A 13,989-nucleotide genomic window follows, 5' to 3' on the forward strand; every position below is an offset into this window, starting at 1 on the left:
GGGTAGTTTTTAATGATTCTCATGTCCAGAATGTATGCTTTGTCGCTCAGTCGTGTCCAGCTCTTGGTGACCCCGCAGTCTGTAGCCTGCCAGGCTCCTTCCATGGGATTCTCTAGGCAAGAATACTGGAGTGGGTTGCCATGCCCTCCTCCAGGGGATATTCCCAACGCAGGGATTGAATCCTACTCTCTGGCAGCAGGCGAATTCTTTACCATCTGAGCCACCAGGGAAGCCCTATGTTAAGAATATATTCTCTAACTTAAGAGGCCTTGCAGATCAGGCTGAATAAATCAGCTCGTATGTATGGAATCCATCCAATTTTAATGGTAAAAATCCTTACATGTGTCTGTCTGCCCAATATTTTCTTCACCAGTAACTTAAATCATAACATTTTTAGAGCTTTACCTGAATGAGAGGCTGGCAAAAAGCCGGTTTAGAAAATCAAAGGGAATAGAAAACTGACCAAAGTGTTAAATGTTCAAGGACATACATCCAATGGATGTTCCTCCAATTAGGCCTTTCACAGCTGGCAAGTACAGAAGCTCATTTGGGCAACATGTAAGCTGCCAGTCTGCTTAAGATTAAAGACAGATCCATTTCAACCAGGTATGTAGGTCATAATGCTGATCTCTTTCTTAAATATTTATAGAACTTTTAAAATTATTATTCACATACCAAAATATGAACCCTTTCAGAGTATAAAATTCAGTGCTTTTTACTATATTCACAAAATTGTACAACCATCACCACTATCTAATTCCAAAACATTTCATTCCCCTACCCCAGGGGAAAAACTCCATATCCATTAGCAGCCCCTCTCCAGTTCCCTCCCACCTCCTCTCCTGGTCTCTGACAACCAATAACCTACACTGACTCTACCCATTTGCTTATTCTGGACATTTCATATAAAGGGGATCATACAAAACAAAGCTTTTCGTAATCTGGCTGTTTTTTCACTCAACATAAAACATATAGGATTCATCTCTGTTGTAGCAAATATCAGTACTTCATCCCTGTTCGTGGCTGAATAATATTCCACGATATAAATCTACCAGATTTTGTTTATCCATTCATCAGCAGATGAGCATTTGGGTTGTTTCCACTTTTGTCTATTATGAATAATGAATGTGCTGTGCTACAAACATTTCACATATAAATCCTTTTGTGGATAAATGTTTTCAGCTTTGTTGGTTATATACTTATGAGTGAAACTGCTGGGTCATACAGTAGGGAATTTGATGTTTACTTTCTTGAGCAGGCAGCAAACTGTTTTCCAAAAAGGCTGCCCCACTGTATATTCCTACCAGCCACATGAGGGTTCTAATTTCTCCACAGCTTCACCAATACTTGTTTCTGTCTTTCAATTACTGCCTCCTCATATGTGTGAAGTGATATCTCATTGTGGTATTGATTTACGTTTCCCTAATGATTAATATGGAACTTCCCTGGTGGCTCAGATGGTAAAGAATCTGCCTGCAATGCAAGAGACCCAGGTTCAATCCTTGGGTCAGGAAGACCACTGGAGAAAGCAATGGTTATCCACTCCAATATTCTTGCCCAGAGAATCCCATGGAGAGAGGAGCCTGGCAAGCTATAGTCCATGGGGTCACAAAGAGTCAGACATGACTGAGAGACTAACACACACACAGTGATTAACGCACATATCTACTCTTAAATATTAGATATACTTGAGAATGGCTTTTCTATTTATAAGGTTCAAAGGCCAATGTTTTATAACCCACACTTTCATTTCGGTTAAAATTCTGTAAACTCTTAAAAAAAATTTAAAGATCATGCCAAATTCTTAAATGCCGTAAATTTAAGGAATTATGACATGGAAAATACTTCCCAGTGCAATGCCTTGTATTTACTATAAACTCTAACTTACAAGACAAGAGACCAACATCATAATTTTATAAACTAACCTGTGTGTGGCAATTCAGCAAAGAACAGCACTTTATCATTCGTTTTATTACCTATAAAAACAAAATTCTCATTATTTTAAAAAACTAATTGATAAGAATTGTAACAAATGTTCCACTCTGATGTGGGATGTCAATCACCAGGTAGGTTGTACATGTGCAGGGATAGGAAGAATAGAAGAACTCTATTATTTTTCACTCAATTTTGTTGTGAATCTAAAACTGCTCTAAAAAACAGAACTTCTAATTTTAAAAACCTAATTATTAAAAGATTTTATATCCTATTTAAGTCATTATTGTAAGTATTAAAAAAATGCCATTTATTATATTATGATATTGGCAGCCTAAGCAGTAGAGCATATTGGGAGAAAATGAGTAAAATTTGAGATTGAAGAGACAGAATCAACATTAAAGGTTGAGTGGATATTGGTGGAAGGATTAGAAAAGAAAAAAGGATGACACTCAGGGTTTATGCTTGGTCAACTCAAAGGGCAAAACAAAGCTGACTAAAATTTCAGTGGGGGTTTATGTTTTTGTTCTGGTGTGGGAAGGTCATCAGGACAGACTGGTAGAGTAAGATGCCGAACCAGCCCTGGAGAGGTTGAGTTTGAGGTGTTTGGGAAATCAAATCAGCAATGGCTTTGGGCACGGGAACCATGAAGGCGGTCTGACCTGGAGCAATCAATCCATTTGGGAGTTACCACCACATTTATGGAAAAGAAGAAACTCAGGCAAAATGAGGCCCAGGAAAAATAATGTTTTCAGACACTTCAGAAGAAAGCAAGCACACAACAACTTTTACCTGGTCTGTATAAACATCTGGAGGCACAGCCTTGTTAAAGAAATCAGAGCACACAGCTCCCGCCTGAAGGTAATAGTGAAGAGCCGCTGAATACTGATTTGTTGCTTGAAGCAGAAAACAGAGATAAAGATTATCTGTCATTAAATATGCAGCTAAAAAGACAGGGCCTCTTTTGTGAAGGGTCAGGTATTATTACTTCATGTGCGACAAAGCAGATTCAAACCACAGACCTAGGGGTGACGCTTAGCCAGGGCAAGAATGAGAAAAATTGGCTTTATTATTTCAACCACTTTAAAGAAGCCCTATATATAGATTGTTTTCGATTAGCCAAAATTTTACCTCAGATTTCTTGTCAAACTTACTAGTGCAGAACTTAGTACTTGGAGGCATATATTTCCCAAATGCTTATACTAGAAACAGATCTTATTTTTCTGAGACAGTTTAGAATCAGAAAATTTACTCTGAATAAAGATATTAAGATCCTGAAAATAAATTCTTTGCAGGGCTACGGTAACCATAAGCATTAAAGTTGGCAATTATTGGGCTTCCCTGGTGGTCCAGTAGTTAAGATTGCGCCTTGCAATAATGCAGGGGACACCAGCTCCATCCTGGATCCACGAAGATCCCACATGCCTGGGAGCGACTACGCCCAGGCACCACACACCCACTGAGCCTGAGCTCTGGAACCTGCGGGTCACAGCGACTGAGCCCACGTGCAGCAACCACTGAAGCCCCCAGGCTCTGGAGCCTGTGCTGTTACAAAAGAAGCCCGCGCACTGCAACTGGAGAGCAGCCTCTGCTCTTTGCAAACAGAAAAGCCCTCAAACGGCAACGAGGCCCAGCACAGCCAAAAACAAAGACATATTTGTTAATTGGCGTTGTTTGTTTCAAAAATAATCCAGAAGAAAGCAAGGATGATGCAGGTGAGGGTACAGATGAAATAAGACTGGCCCTGAGTTAATTACTGCTAAAACTGGGTGGCAACAAATCTCTTCCCATGAACACAAATAATTATCGAGTGCCTGGACACATTTTAGAACCTTTAAAATAGCAACTGTGCAAACTAAATTTTAACCTCCTAAGAATGTTTTACCAACTTTTCAGATGATCACTTACTATGGAGGAAAAAAAAAAAAAAAACAGAAAAAAGGTGGTCAACATAAAATTAAAAACATCTGAATCAAAGATTCAGAAAAATGCATACATATAACAGTAACAATTACTCTCAATTTCATCTTGGAAGAAGATTTAGAGAATGTCAAAAACAAGACTCAAGTTTAATAAAGTACTGTAATAGTAAGTGTAACATATTTATTTTCACTTCTAGAAGAGCTACAAACACAAAGCAGTGATACATGTCACTTACCAAAATAAATGTCCGCCTGAATAATTAACCAGGAGTGGTTGTTTGGGTTTATACTGAGGGCATACCGAACTAGCTCTTTCACTGTGATTGCTACAGCTTCAAAATCCACTGACTGGAGGCTACAGGAAAAACAATACACATAACTTAGGAGTCAACTTCACAAATCTATACACACATTTATTAAAACAAACAAACAAAAGAGTCAAAATTTAAGTGAACATAAATACAATGCTAAATATTACTAGCAGTAAATATTTTAAAACTATCAAAACAACTAAATCGGAGGACGTGTGATCAGCTAACTTTTTATATGGGGCTGAAAACAATCTGATTTTTGTTTCCTTTCCCCAAAATGCCAAAGAAGGTAAACCAGGCCACTCTAAGAGTATCTTTAAACATTTTACAACGTAAAGCACAAAAAGGTGGTAGGATATGACCCTATCTCCACTGTTTATGCATAACTTACAGGCAACAAAATTTTAAAGAGATACACTGAGAAAAATTTTCCAAATGATTTTTAAGTTCTATTATCTAGAGAAAGCTACAAAAACCAAGGGTTCAAACAACAATACTGCTATATGTGGCCTTAAATCCATCCTGTGGCTTCTTACGCCTCTGGATTAGATGTTTCACTGGGTTAGGGGCAAGATATGGCAAGTGTCATCTCGGCAATGCATTTGGAAGCAATGAAGAATCCAAAAAACGAGAGGGGAATGGGGCCAGCTGCTCTGAGCCTGGTTAAACCTGGAAATTCTGAGACACAGAATAAGACGACAGAAGTGTGAGGAGAAAAGCCAGGCCAGCACCCAGGAAACACAACCACAGCTCCTACCTCCCGGAAGCAGTGAGACCCAACGGTAGGGAAAATAGGTTTTGATTCAGAAGCATACCACAGTTCAAGTCCCGGCTCTATCGTTTACGAGATGAACTTGGACAAGGACAATCTCTGTTGCCCTGAGGAGCTAAATTTTACCACACTTCACCACTGTTCCCAGTGCAGTGGGAAAGTACCATGGTGCTACTAGCAAACACCCAACTGTCTGCTTACAACTGATCTGTTTCTGGCTGCTCTAGGTCTTCATTTTTGCAAGTGGCTTTATTTAGCTGCAGTGAGCAGGAACTGCTCTGGAGTCAAGGTGCGTGGGCTTCTCCTTGTGCTGGCTTCTCTTGCTGCTCTTGCAGGCCCCAGAGCACACAGGCTTTCAGCAGTTGCAGCTCGCAGGCTCAGTAGTTTTGGCACACCGGCTTAGTTGCCCTTGGCATGCGGGATCTTCCGGGACCAAGGAACCTTCCTGAACCTTGTCCCCGTGCACTGGCTGGCAGATTCTTAACCACTGGATCACCAGGGAACTCCCTGTGCTAAGTCACTTCAGTCATGTCCGACTCTTTGTGACCATACAGACTGAGCCTGCCAAGCTCCTCAGTCCATGGGATTCTCCAGGCAAGATTACTGGAGTGGATTGCCATGCCCTCCTCCAGAGGATCTTCCCAACCCAGGAGTCGAACCTGTGTCTCCTGCAGCTCCTGCATTGCAGGTACATTCCTTACTGCTGAGCCACCAGGGAAGCCTACAACTAATTTATTTATGATTATTTAAATAAGTTAAGGGCTTCCTTGGTGGCTCAGATGGTAAAGAATCTGCCTGCAATGCAGGAGATCTGGGTTGCAGGAGACCTGGTAAGTGGACAGGCTGGGCCTCAAGCTCTCTGAGTCTGGCTCGGAACCTCTATGACAAACCACTGCCTCATTTATCAACACACACTGAAAAAAATCAATCAGTACTTTATAATCTAAACTTAGGCTGAAGAAGTAACACCTAAGACTTATTATAACCAAAGGCAAACGGGGATTTCCCCAGCGCCCCAAAGCAGGGGACACGGGTTCGATCCCTGGTTGGGGAACTAAGATCCCACATACCACAGCATAACTAAGCCTCCAGGCCACAATTGGTGAGCCCAGGGCTCTGGAGCACACACTCTGCAACCAGAGCCCCCTCACCACTGGAGAAAGCCTATGCACCACAATGAAGACTCAGCAGAGTCAAAAAAAAAAAGCAGAATGATCTCTACCTGATTAATGGACTGCTATTTTACAAATTTTACATAAAAATATCTGCAGTTATTCGCTTCAGGAAGCACGGTGCTGCTTTGGGAACCAAGCCTTGTAAGTGGAGGCAAGGGTCACTCACCACTTGGGGTCCTCCAAAATCCCTGTCCGAGAGAGCTTCCCATCTCTGAGACTGTTTACCTACTTACTACAATCTTTTCTTCTTCAGAGATGCCTTTATTAAGAGCAATAAAATATGCCTAGATTTCTGTGCCTACCCTTCAGGCACAAAGAAGATGACTAGGGGCTAGGGGAGAAAAGAAGAGTCATTTATGTGAGGAAACAAATGGACTCTCCTAAGTAAGAAGCTGGCATCTGTGGGAAGAGAAAAATGTAAACGGTTTCTTCTTCCACAAAAGGAAGAACACTGTCTTCTCCCCTTAGTTGTCCGCCTCTTACTGTGGTTCCCAGGTGATAAAAGGAAGAGAGAAGAGTTCTTAAAGTAATTAAAGAATTTCTTAAGGTAACGAAAAAGAATTGGGGACCTCTGACAATCAGTATTAGAAAAGCCAGGTAGAACGTCATACTTTTATTAGCCTCCATTTTCTAATTCCACCACTGACAAGAAATCAGGATTACTGAGACTGTCTGCTGCGTCGCTTCAGCGCCTAACTCTGTGCGACCACATAGACGGCAGCCCACCAGGCTCCCCCGTCCATGGGATTCTCCAGGCAAGAACACTGGAGTGGGTTGCCATTTCCTTCTCCAATGCGTGAAAGTGAAGTCGCTCAGTTGTGTCCGACTCTTAAGTGACCCCATGGACTGCAGCCCACCAGGCTCCTCCGTCCATGGGATTTTCCAGGCAAGAGTACTGGAGTGGGTGCCACTGATTCAATCTAAGGCTAGTACACTTCAGCTCTTAGTTATGCCTGATGCATAATTTCTAGGAAGATCATTACTGTAATAGAGAAATATGAAGTTGGCTACAGAGTCGCAACAAATTGCAGTCTTTTAATCAAATTATTCAGGTTTATCTATATCAGTCAGGATAGTTTATATATATATATATATATATAAAACAATTTAATAAAATGTAAGCTATAATACTTCTTACTTGGGGATGGAGGATGGCCAGATAGAAATATGTTCAGCTGTAATATCATTCACAATGTCCTCCTTATTTTAAAAAAAAGAAAAAAAAGAGTGTGATTTAAAAAGAACTTTCTTTCAAAAATTTTTTAGATGAAATTATGAAATACTGACCCGGACGTTGTGAAGTTTCACAAAGAGTGACAAAATAATAGTCAAAACCAATGGTTCCTATGAGAAAGAAAACAAAGAATCCTTAAATATTATATATATCTTAATATTTCTCTATCAGCCTCAAGGATACCAAGTACTTTCCTTCAAAAGATTCTTACCCCTTTGAAAGTTATCACCTGCTTTAGTTAGGAGTACACTAGAGATTAACATTATTTTTAATCTCATGAAAGAAATCACAACACACAATTAACACAAAAATGACCAAATTTAGGTGTCTGTCCTCCCACGTCTTTTGAAATTGAATTAAAAGAACTCCTTCCCACTAGTACTTCCAGCTACCTCTAAAAACAACTGCCTTTTTATTCCTCAAACTAATATTCAGGGACTTTCCTGGTGTTCAGTGGTTAAGACTCCATGCTTCCACTGCAGGGAACACGGGTTTGATCCCTGGTGGGAGAACTAAGATCCCACAAGCTGTGTGGCATAGCTGTTTACAGAATAGAATTTAAAGAGTAGAATCTATGTCCAATAAACAAATACGATATTAATCCTATCAAAAGAATTAAAGTTAGGATTCAGATACCTAGCCCTATTATGAAGACTTCTTTATAATTTAAAAACACCTACTGTACTCACTAAAACAGAGTATGGTAAGTGCAAAATAAACTTCTCCATTCAGACTATCCCATCCTCAAAAAAAATGATCACCAAAGATAAAAAGCACATTAACAGATTACTTAAATAATCAGCATTTTAACACTCAATAATTTTTTTTATCATATCCTCAGAAATCAGCAATAGTAGTTAGACCCACTTTTACGAAACTTACCCTTAATCTTTTGAGGAAAGAAAGCAGTTCACTCCTACAAAGACACAAATTTTTGTATATACATTTAATACCAGAAATTCAAAATAAAAACAAGAAAGTAAATTCTAGGTGAAGTTCTAGTCCTAACTTTTCAGTTCTATATGTATAAAAGAGTATAATATTCTATTGTTATACTAACCTAATAAAATGTCTTTCCTGTTTTAATTACATGTGACATCTTCAGTACTATCCAACCAGACACTGTTGATAGGAAATACACAGGTATTTCCTAAGTTGGTGCTATTAGACAAGTCCATCCCAGATCAGCACCAGAGAATTCTTACATTGTCCATTTTTATGATACACAAGGATAATGACAGACGTTCTTAGAACAGTACAAAATAGTATAAATAACTTAAAAAATAAACTGATAGAAACATACCGATACATTATACCTAATGTAGATTCCCTCTGCTTTATTAAACTAACTCTGCCATCATTTCCTCGTTTGTGTTGACTGGACACACTACAGATCTGAACCACAACTTCCCAAAGGTCTTTAGCAGTCCGTCTACTTTCTTTAGGGCCTGGAAGTTCTTTGCATGTAGCTGCTAAAAGCTGTCCAAGCTATAACATGAAAAACAGAAAACACACAGAAGATAATCTGTAATGTCATACATGCCATTTCTATTCCTGAGAACATCTGAACAAAGATCGAAGCTGGCTGCACAGAGGAAGCACAGTATTTGATGCTGGCCTCTATCTGACCACTGGGGGATTCAGAGCTCGCTGTACACTGACAGATCTGAATCAGATCTGGGAAGAGGATCCTCTGGTTCCACCACATTACAAACCTTGTTTCTAAACAACCAGTCTAAGGAGAACAAAAACAGCATAGTCTAATGAGGATAAAAGTGAAACAAGGCAAAGAGACATGCTATTAAGTGGGGGGAAAAAGTTGCTAAATACACTTACTATGATCCCACTTGAAAAAAAAAAAAAAGCCTGTAATGGAATATATACATGACAGTGTTAACTATAAAAGCCCAGAGATGAGATTAAAATAGTGGTTAAATTTCACTCACACCCACACATTTTTTTAATGAAAAAAATGAGGAAAAAATATAGACACTGAAGTTGGCAGAACAGAGGAACAAGATTTAGAGCAACTTTTCTCTAAGGAAAATGGGAGCCACTGGGGATGTAACTACTGCTGATGTGAGGAGGCAGAATTAAGGAAGCACAGATTACTGAAAGGGACCGGTCTGAACAAAGGCAGCCTTCAGGACCTGAGGTGGAGAAGGATCCAGAACGAACACACACAGCACACACCCCGGCAGAAGTGCAGGAGCGTGAGAAAGCGCTGTGAGGACGGGCTGGGAGCGCGCTGGCACCGCGGACAGGCTGGAGGGCAGGCCAGGAAGGAGAGGCTCCCGCACCTGAAGAGGCTGGCGGGCTTGGCCCAAGCCAGGCCTTTGTCCTGCACCACTGCGACCTAAGTGAGCACCAACCTCTCCTCCTCCTCCCACCAGCCAGCCTCCGATAATCCAAGTGCCCATCAACGCTGTCCATTTTCCTAGACTACACTTCCCCCACCCTGATCTGCGAGGGAGGCTGGACAGTTTTTACTATTTCGAAAGGTCTTTAGTCACATGCTTAAGAGCTTCTTTCCTTTTTGTGATAAGCAGGTATTTAAAGAAATAAAATACATAACAGAATGGAAAATAAAATCGATTTAAACCACTTACTGTTTCATTACCCAGGGATAATGACTATTAATAGCCTTCCAGACTCTTCCCTATGCATGTGTATTAATATTCCACATGAAATTCAAAGTCTGAAAGGTGCTCTACACTGTATAATTTTTAATACACATCCCACACTCTAGACTTCTTTCTCTACTTTCTCCTCTATGCTAACAAGGGAACAAGGGGCCAGCTAAGGAAGAAGGCACGCAAAACCCTAACCCAGATGAGACAATGGGACGCCTGAGTGGCCCTGCAGCAAGGTCACCCCTTACCCTTCCTCCTCTGCAGACAGATGGGGGGAAGTGCAGGAAGCAGGGGCTAACCGAGCCCAGGGTTAGGTAACCGACAGCACAGCCTTCTGCACTGCGGGCCCTCAAACACGCAGCCAACCTCTCTGGTGCACGGCTCCACCGAATTCACTGCTAAGATGAATAAAAAGAGAAGCTACAGCACCATCTTAATACCAAGCCACCATTCTCAGTGGACATGACCATCATGAAACAAAATGGTCTCACATGAGGGCTTACTAAAGCCTAAGGGACTGCTGGGCATAATCAGAAAAATTCCCTAAATATGAGGAACTCCCATCTCACAAAACTGACTGAAAACACAGGTATAATCCAAAGTCTGAAATTACAAAGAGAAGGATAATTCACGGACAACAATATATTTTTATGAACAATCAGAAAGAAAACAAAAAAGGAGGGAAAACCAAAAAAATCAGTAACCCTCCAAAGAGCTGAAATAAAATGAACTGTTTTTCAAAAGACATACATGAAATAAGAAGGAAGAAACAAATAACCGAAGACAAATGTAAAAATCTTGCAAGGTTCCCAGACAGCCATCAATTTAAGGGACTATGTACCAAAGATGAGATGAGGGCAGATAAGAACAACAAAAGGTAATACAAGCATTAAGAAAAGAATAAGGGCGTCCCTGGTGGTCCAGAAGTTAAGAATCTGCCTTGCAATGTAGGGGATACAGGTACGATCCCCGGTCAGGGAAGATCCCACGTGCCGCAGGGCACCTAAGCCCACAAGCTGCAATTACGGAAGCCGTGCGCCCTAGAACCTGTGCTCTGCAGCAAGAGAAGCCACCACGATGAGAAGCCCCCAATCGTCATAACCAGAGAAATCCCAAGGGCAGCAACAAAGATAAATAAATAAGCATTTTTACAAAAGAATAAAGAAACTTGGGATGAAATGCATACATAAAGTCTTAAATCGTGAAACTTCTTTTTAAACTCTAAGACCAGAAAGGGAGAAAAGCTCACTGCTTCTTCAGGGCAAACACAGTATTAACAAATGAAAGATTTGTTTTCTTAGGGAAAACATCTCCGTATTTTTTTTTTTTCGTATTTTTCAAGTTCTCTGCACAGAGAAGTATTTTCAGTGGTACAGGAGAGATGCAATTAAGAAAAAAAATAAATAAACAACATACCATCAATTCACTGAATGAATTCTTTCACATGGAAATAATTACTAATACCAAACATGCGCACTAATAAGGGGGCTTCCAGTGGTAAAGAATCCACCTGCCAATGCAGGAGACATAAGAGACTCGGGTTCTATCCCTGGATCGGGAAGATCCCTTGGAGGAGGGCAAGGCAACCCACTCCAGTATTCTTGCCTGGAGGATCCCCATGGACAGAGGAGCCTGGCAGGCTACAGTCCATAGGGTCACAAAGAGTCAGATACAACTAAAGTGACCTTGCAAGCACACTAATAAGAATCAGGCATCAACTTAAGAGAGTTTAACAGGCTTTGAGGAAGGGTAAGGAGTACGTTAAGGCTGTATATTGTCACCCTGCTTATTTAACTTCTATGCAGAGTACATCATGAGAAACGCTGGGCTGGAAGAAGCACAAGCTGGAATCAAGATTGCCGGGAGAAATATCAATAACCTCAGATATCCAGATGACACCAACCTTATGGCAGAAAGTGAAGAGGAACTAAAAAGCCTCTTGATGAAAGTGAAAGAGGAGAGTGAAAAAGTTGGCTTAAAGCTCAACATTCAGAAAACGAAGATCATGGCATATGGTCCCATCACATCATGGGAAATAGATGGGGAATCAGTGGAAACAGTGTCAGACTTTATTTTTGGGGGCTCCAAAATCACTGCAGACGGTGATTGCAGCCATGAAATTAAAAGACGCTTACTCCTTGGAAGGAAAGTTATGACCAACCTAGATAGCATATCCAAAAACAGAGACGTTACTTTGCCAACAAAGGTCCGTCTAGTCAAGGCTATGGTTTTTCCAGTGGTCATGTATGGATGTAAGAGTTGAACTGTGAAGAAAGCTGAGAGCCGAAGAATTGATGCTTCTGAACTGTGGTGTTGGAGAAGACTCTTGAAGTCTCTTGGACTGCAAGGAGATCCAACCAGTCCATCCTAAAGGAGATCAGTCCTGGGTGTTCATTGGAAGGAGTGATGCTAAAGCATCCAGTACTTTGGCCACCTCATGCGAAGAGTTGACTCGTTGGAAAAGACCCTGATGCTGGGAGGGATTGGGGGCAGGAGGAGAAGGGGACGACAGAGGATGAGATGGTTGGATGGCATCACCGACTCGACGGACATGAGGTTTGAGTGAACTCCGGGAGTTGGTGATGGACAGGGAGGCCTGGTGTGCTGCGATTCATGGGGTCGCAAAGAGCCGGACACGACTGAGCGACTGAACTGCACTGAAGGTGCTCACGTGGAAATGGGCACAGTTCATCCCTGGCGGCTCCCTCAGTTCTACCCCAGGTACTCCAGAGCTAAAGGCAGGGTCTGACTACATCAATCAAGAAAAACTAATTAACTCCTCACTAGTTTAGGATTATACCAAAATGTTGTCTGTTAACAAAATAATTTTTGCTTACATTTTCATAACTATATGTTACTAGCAAAAAAATATTAAGAGAGGGCAAACTCAAGTGCCTTAATTATCAAAAACTATATTCTTACCTGCAAACCAATATATTTGTCCACACTTATATTCAAACTTAGAAACTAGATAAGTTCCCTAAGGAGTACAAATCTAAGGAAATTGGTCCAATAATCCCACCCTAATAATTCTTTTATTTAGATTAAACATGAATTACCTTCACAAACGGATTACTCTGGAGTAGAAACGCAGGAACTTGCAGAGTAAGGTATTCATTTTCCCTCCAGTTTAACATAAAAGCCACACACTCCTCAGAAATAACTTGGCGAAAAGGAATATCTAAAAAGCAAAGAAGAAAGTAGTTAAAATTACTACCATAACATTAAAAGAAAAAAGCAAATAGGTGCTCAGATTCCAGTTGAGTAAATGAAAAACAACAGTTACAGATGAAAAAAATAGAAAAACACTAACATTTTATACTTTTCTTCTAGAAAGTCTAATATTTTCCAATAATAGACTGCCACAGTTTCCACTGTCAACTAATCAACAAAATTCTCCACTAACACCTTAAGATGCCTAATACTCTACTGTAGAAGTGTAGGTGTTGGTATCTAGCCTCTACAAATTTATAATTTAAATGTGTGGAGAATAACCATACAAACAAAACAAATATATGATGGTACAGTATAACCTGCTAGCATATTTAGAGTGCAGAAACAGGTAAACTATGTGTAAAACCTGCAGTAAGTCTAAACTAATATTTTTCATTTTTAATAGTTTTTCTGAGTAAAGCATGATAAATATTCATGACACAAATCATTTACTCATTCAAAAAATATTATACCAGCAACAATTTTAAATAAATATATGAGGAAAAAAGTCAGTCAGAATTGTTTGACAATTATTTCCTTTGAAATATATAATATTAAATACAACTGAATTTTCATAGCTCAAAGTATATAATAGTCAGGTTTTAATGTATTTCAAGAAAGAGGAAAAGAAACCCACTGAATACTAAATAACAACGTTGACACTTAAAATGGGGAGAGCTAGATTTTTCAGTCTTTCTAAAAAGTCTGTACCTGTGGCTATTAGTTTAATACCTCACTTTATTCCAAAAAAGCAACTGGAAACGACAAAAAAGAGGCATAGGAACACAGAAAAATTA

The 13,989-nt window shown here is 40.2% G+C and overlaps 1 protein-coding gene across 1 annotated transcript in view; it reads right to left on the bottom strand.

Moving 5' to 3' along the window:
- INTS8 (integrator complex subunit 8) overlaps positions 1-13,989 on the bottom strand; it is a 45,777-nt gene that overhangs the window by 4,571 nt on the left and 27,217 nt on the right. The window contains exons 16-23 of the mRNA XM_010833488.1: positions 13,039-13,160; positions 8,650-8,834; positions 8,229-8,262; positions 7,400-7,456; positions 7,251-7,312; positions 4,091-4,209; positions 2,725-2,828; positions 1,926-1,976 (exon numbers count right to left, since the gene is read on the bottom strand). Of these exons, the coding sequence (XP_010831790.1) occupies positions 1,926-1,976; positions 2,725-2,828; positions 4,091-4,209; positions 7,251-7,312; positions 7,400-7,456; positions 8,229-8,262; positions 8,650-8,834; positions 13,039-13,160 (734 nt within the window). The remainder of the gene's footprint in view (positions 1-1,925; positions 1,977-2,724; positions 2,829-4,090; positions 4,210-7,250; positions 7,313-7,399; positions 7,457-8,228; positions 8,263-8,649; positions 8,835-13,038; positions 13,161-13,989) is intronic.

The sequence above is a fragment of the Bison bison genome, unplaced genomic scaffold (genome assembly GCF_000754665.1).
Source record: "Bison bison bison isolate TAMUID 2011002044 unplaced genomic scaffold, Bison_UMD1.0 scf7180017863702, whole genome shotgun sequence".
In the NCBI taxonomy this organism is placed as follows: domain Eukaryota; kingdom Metazoa; phylum Chordata; class Mammalia; order Artiodactyla; family Bovidae; genus Bison; species Bison bison.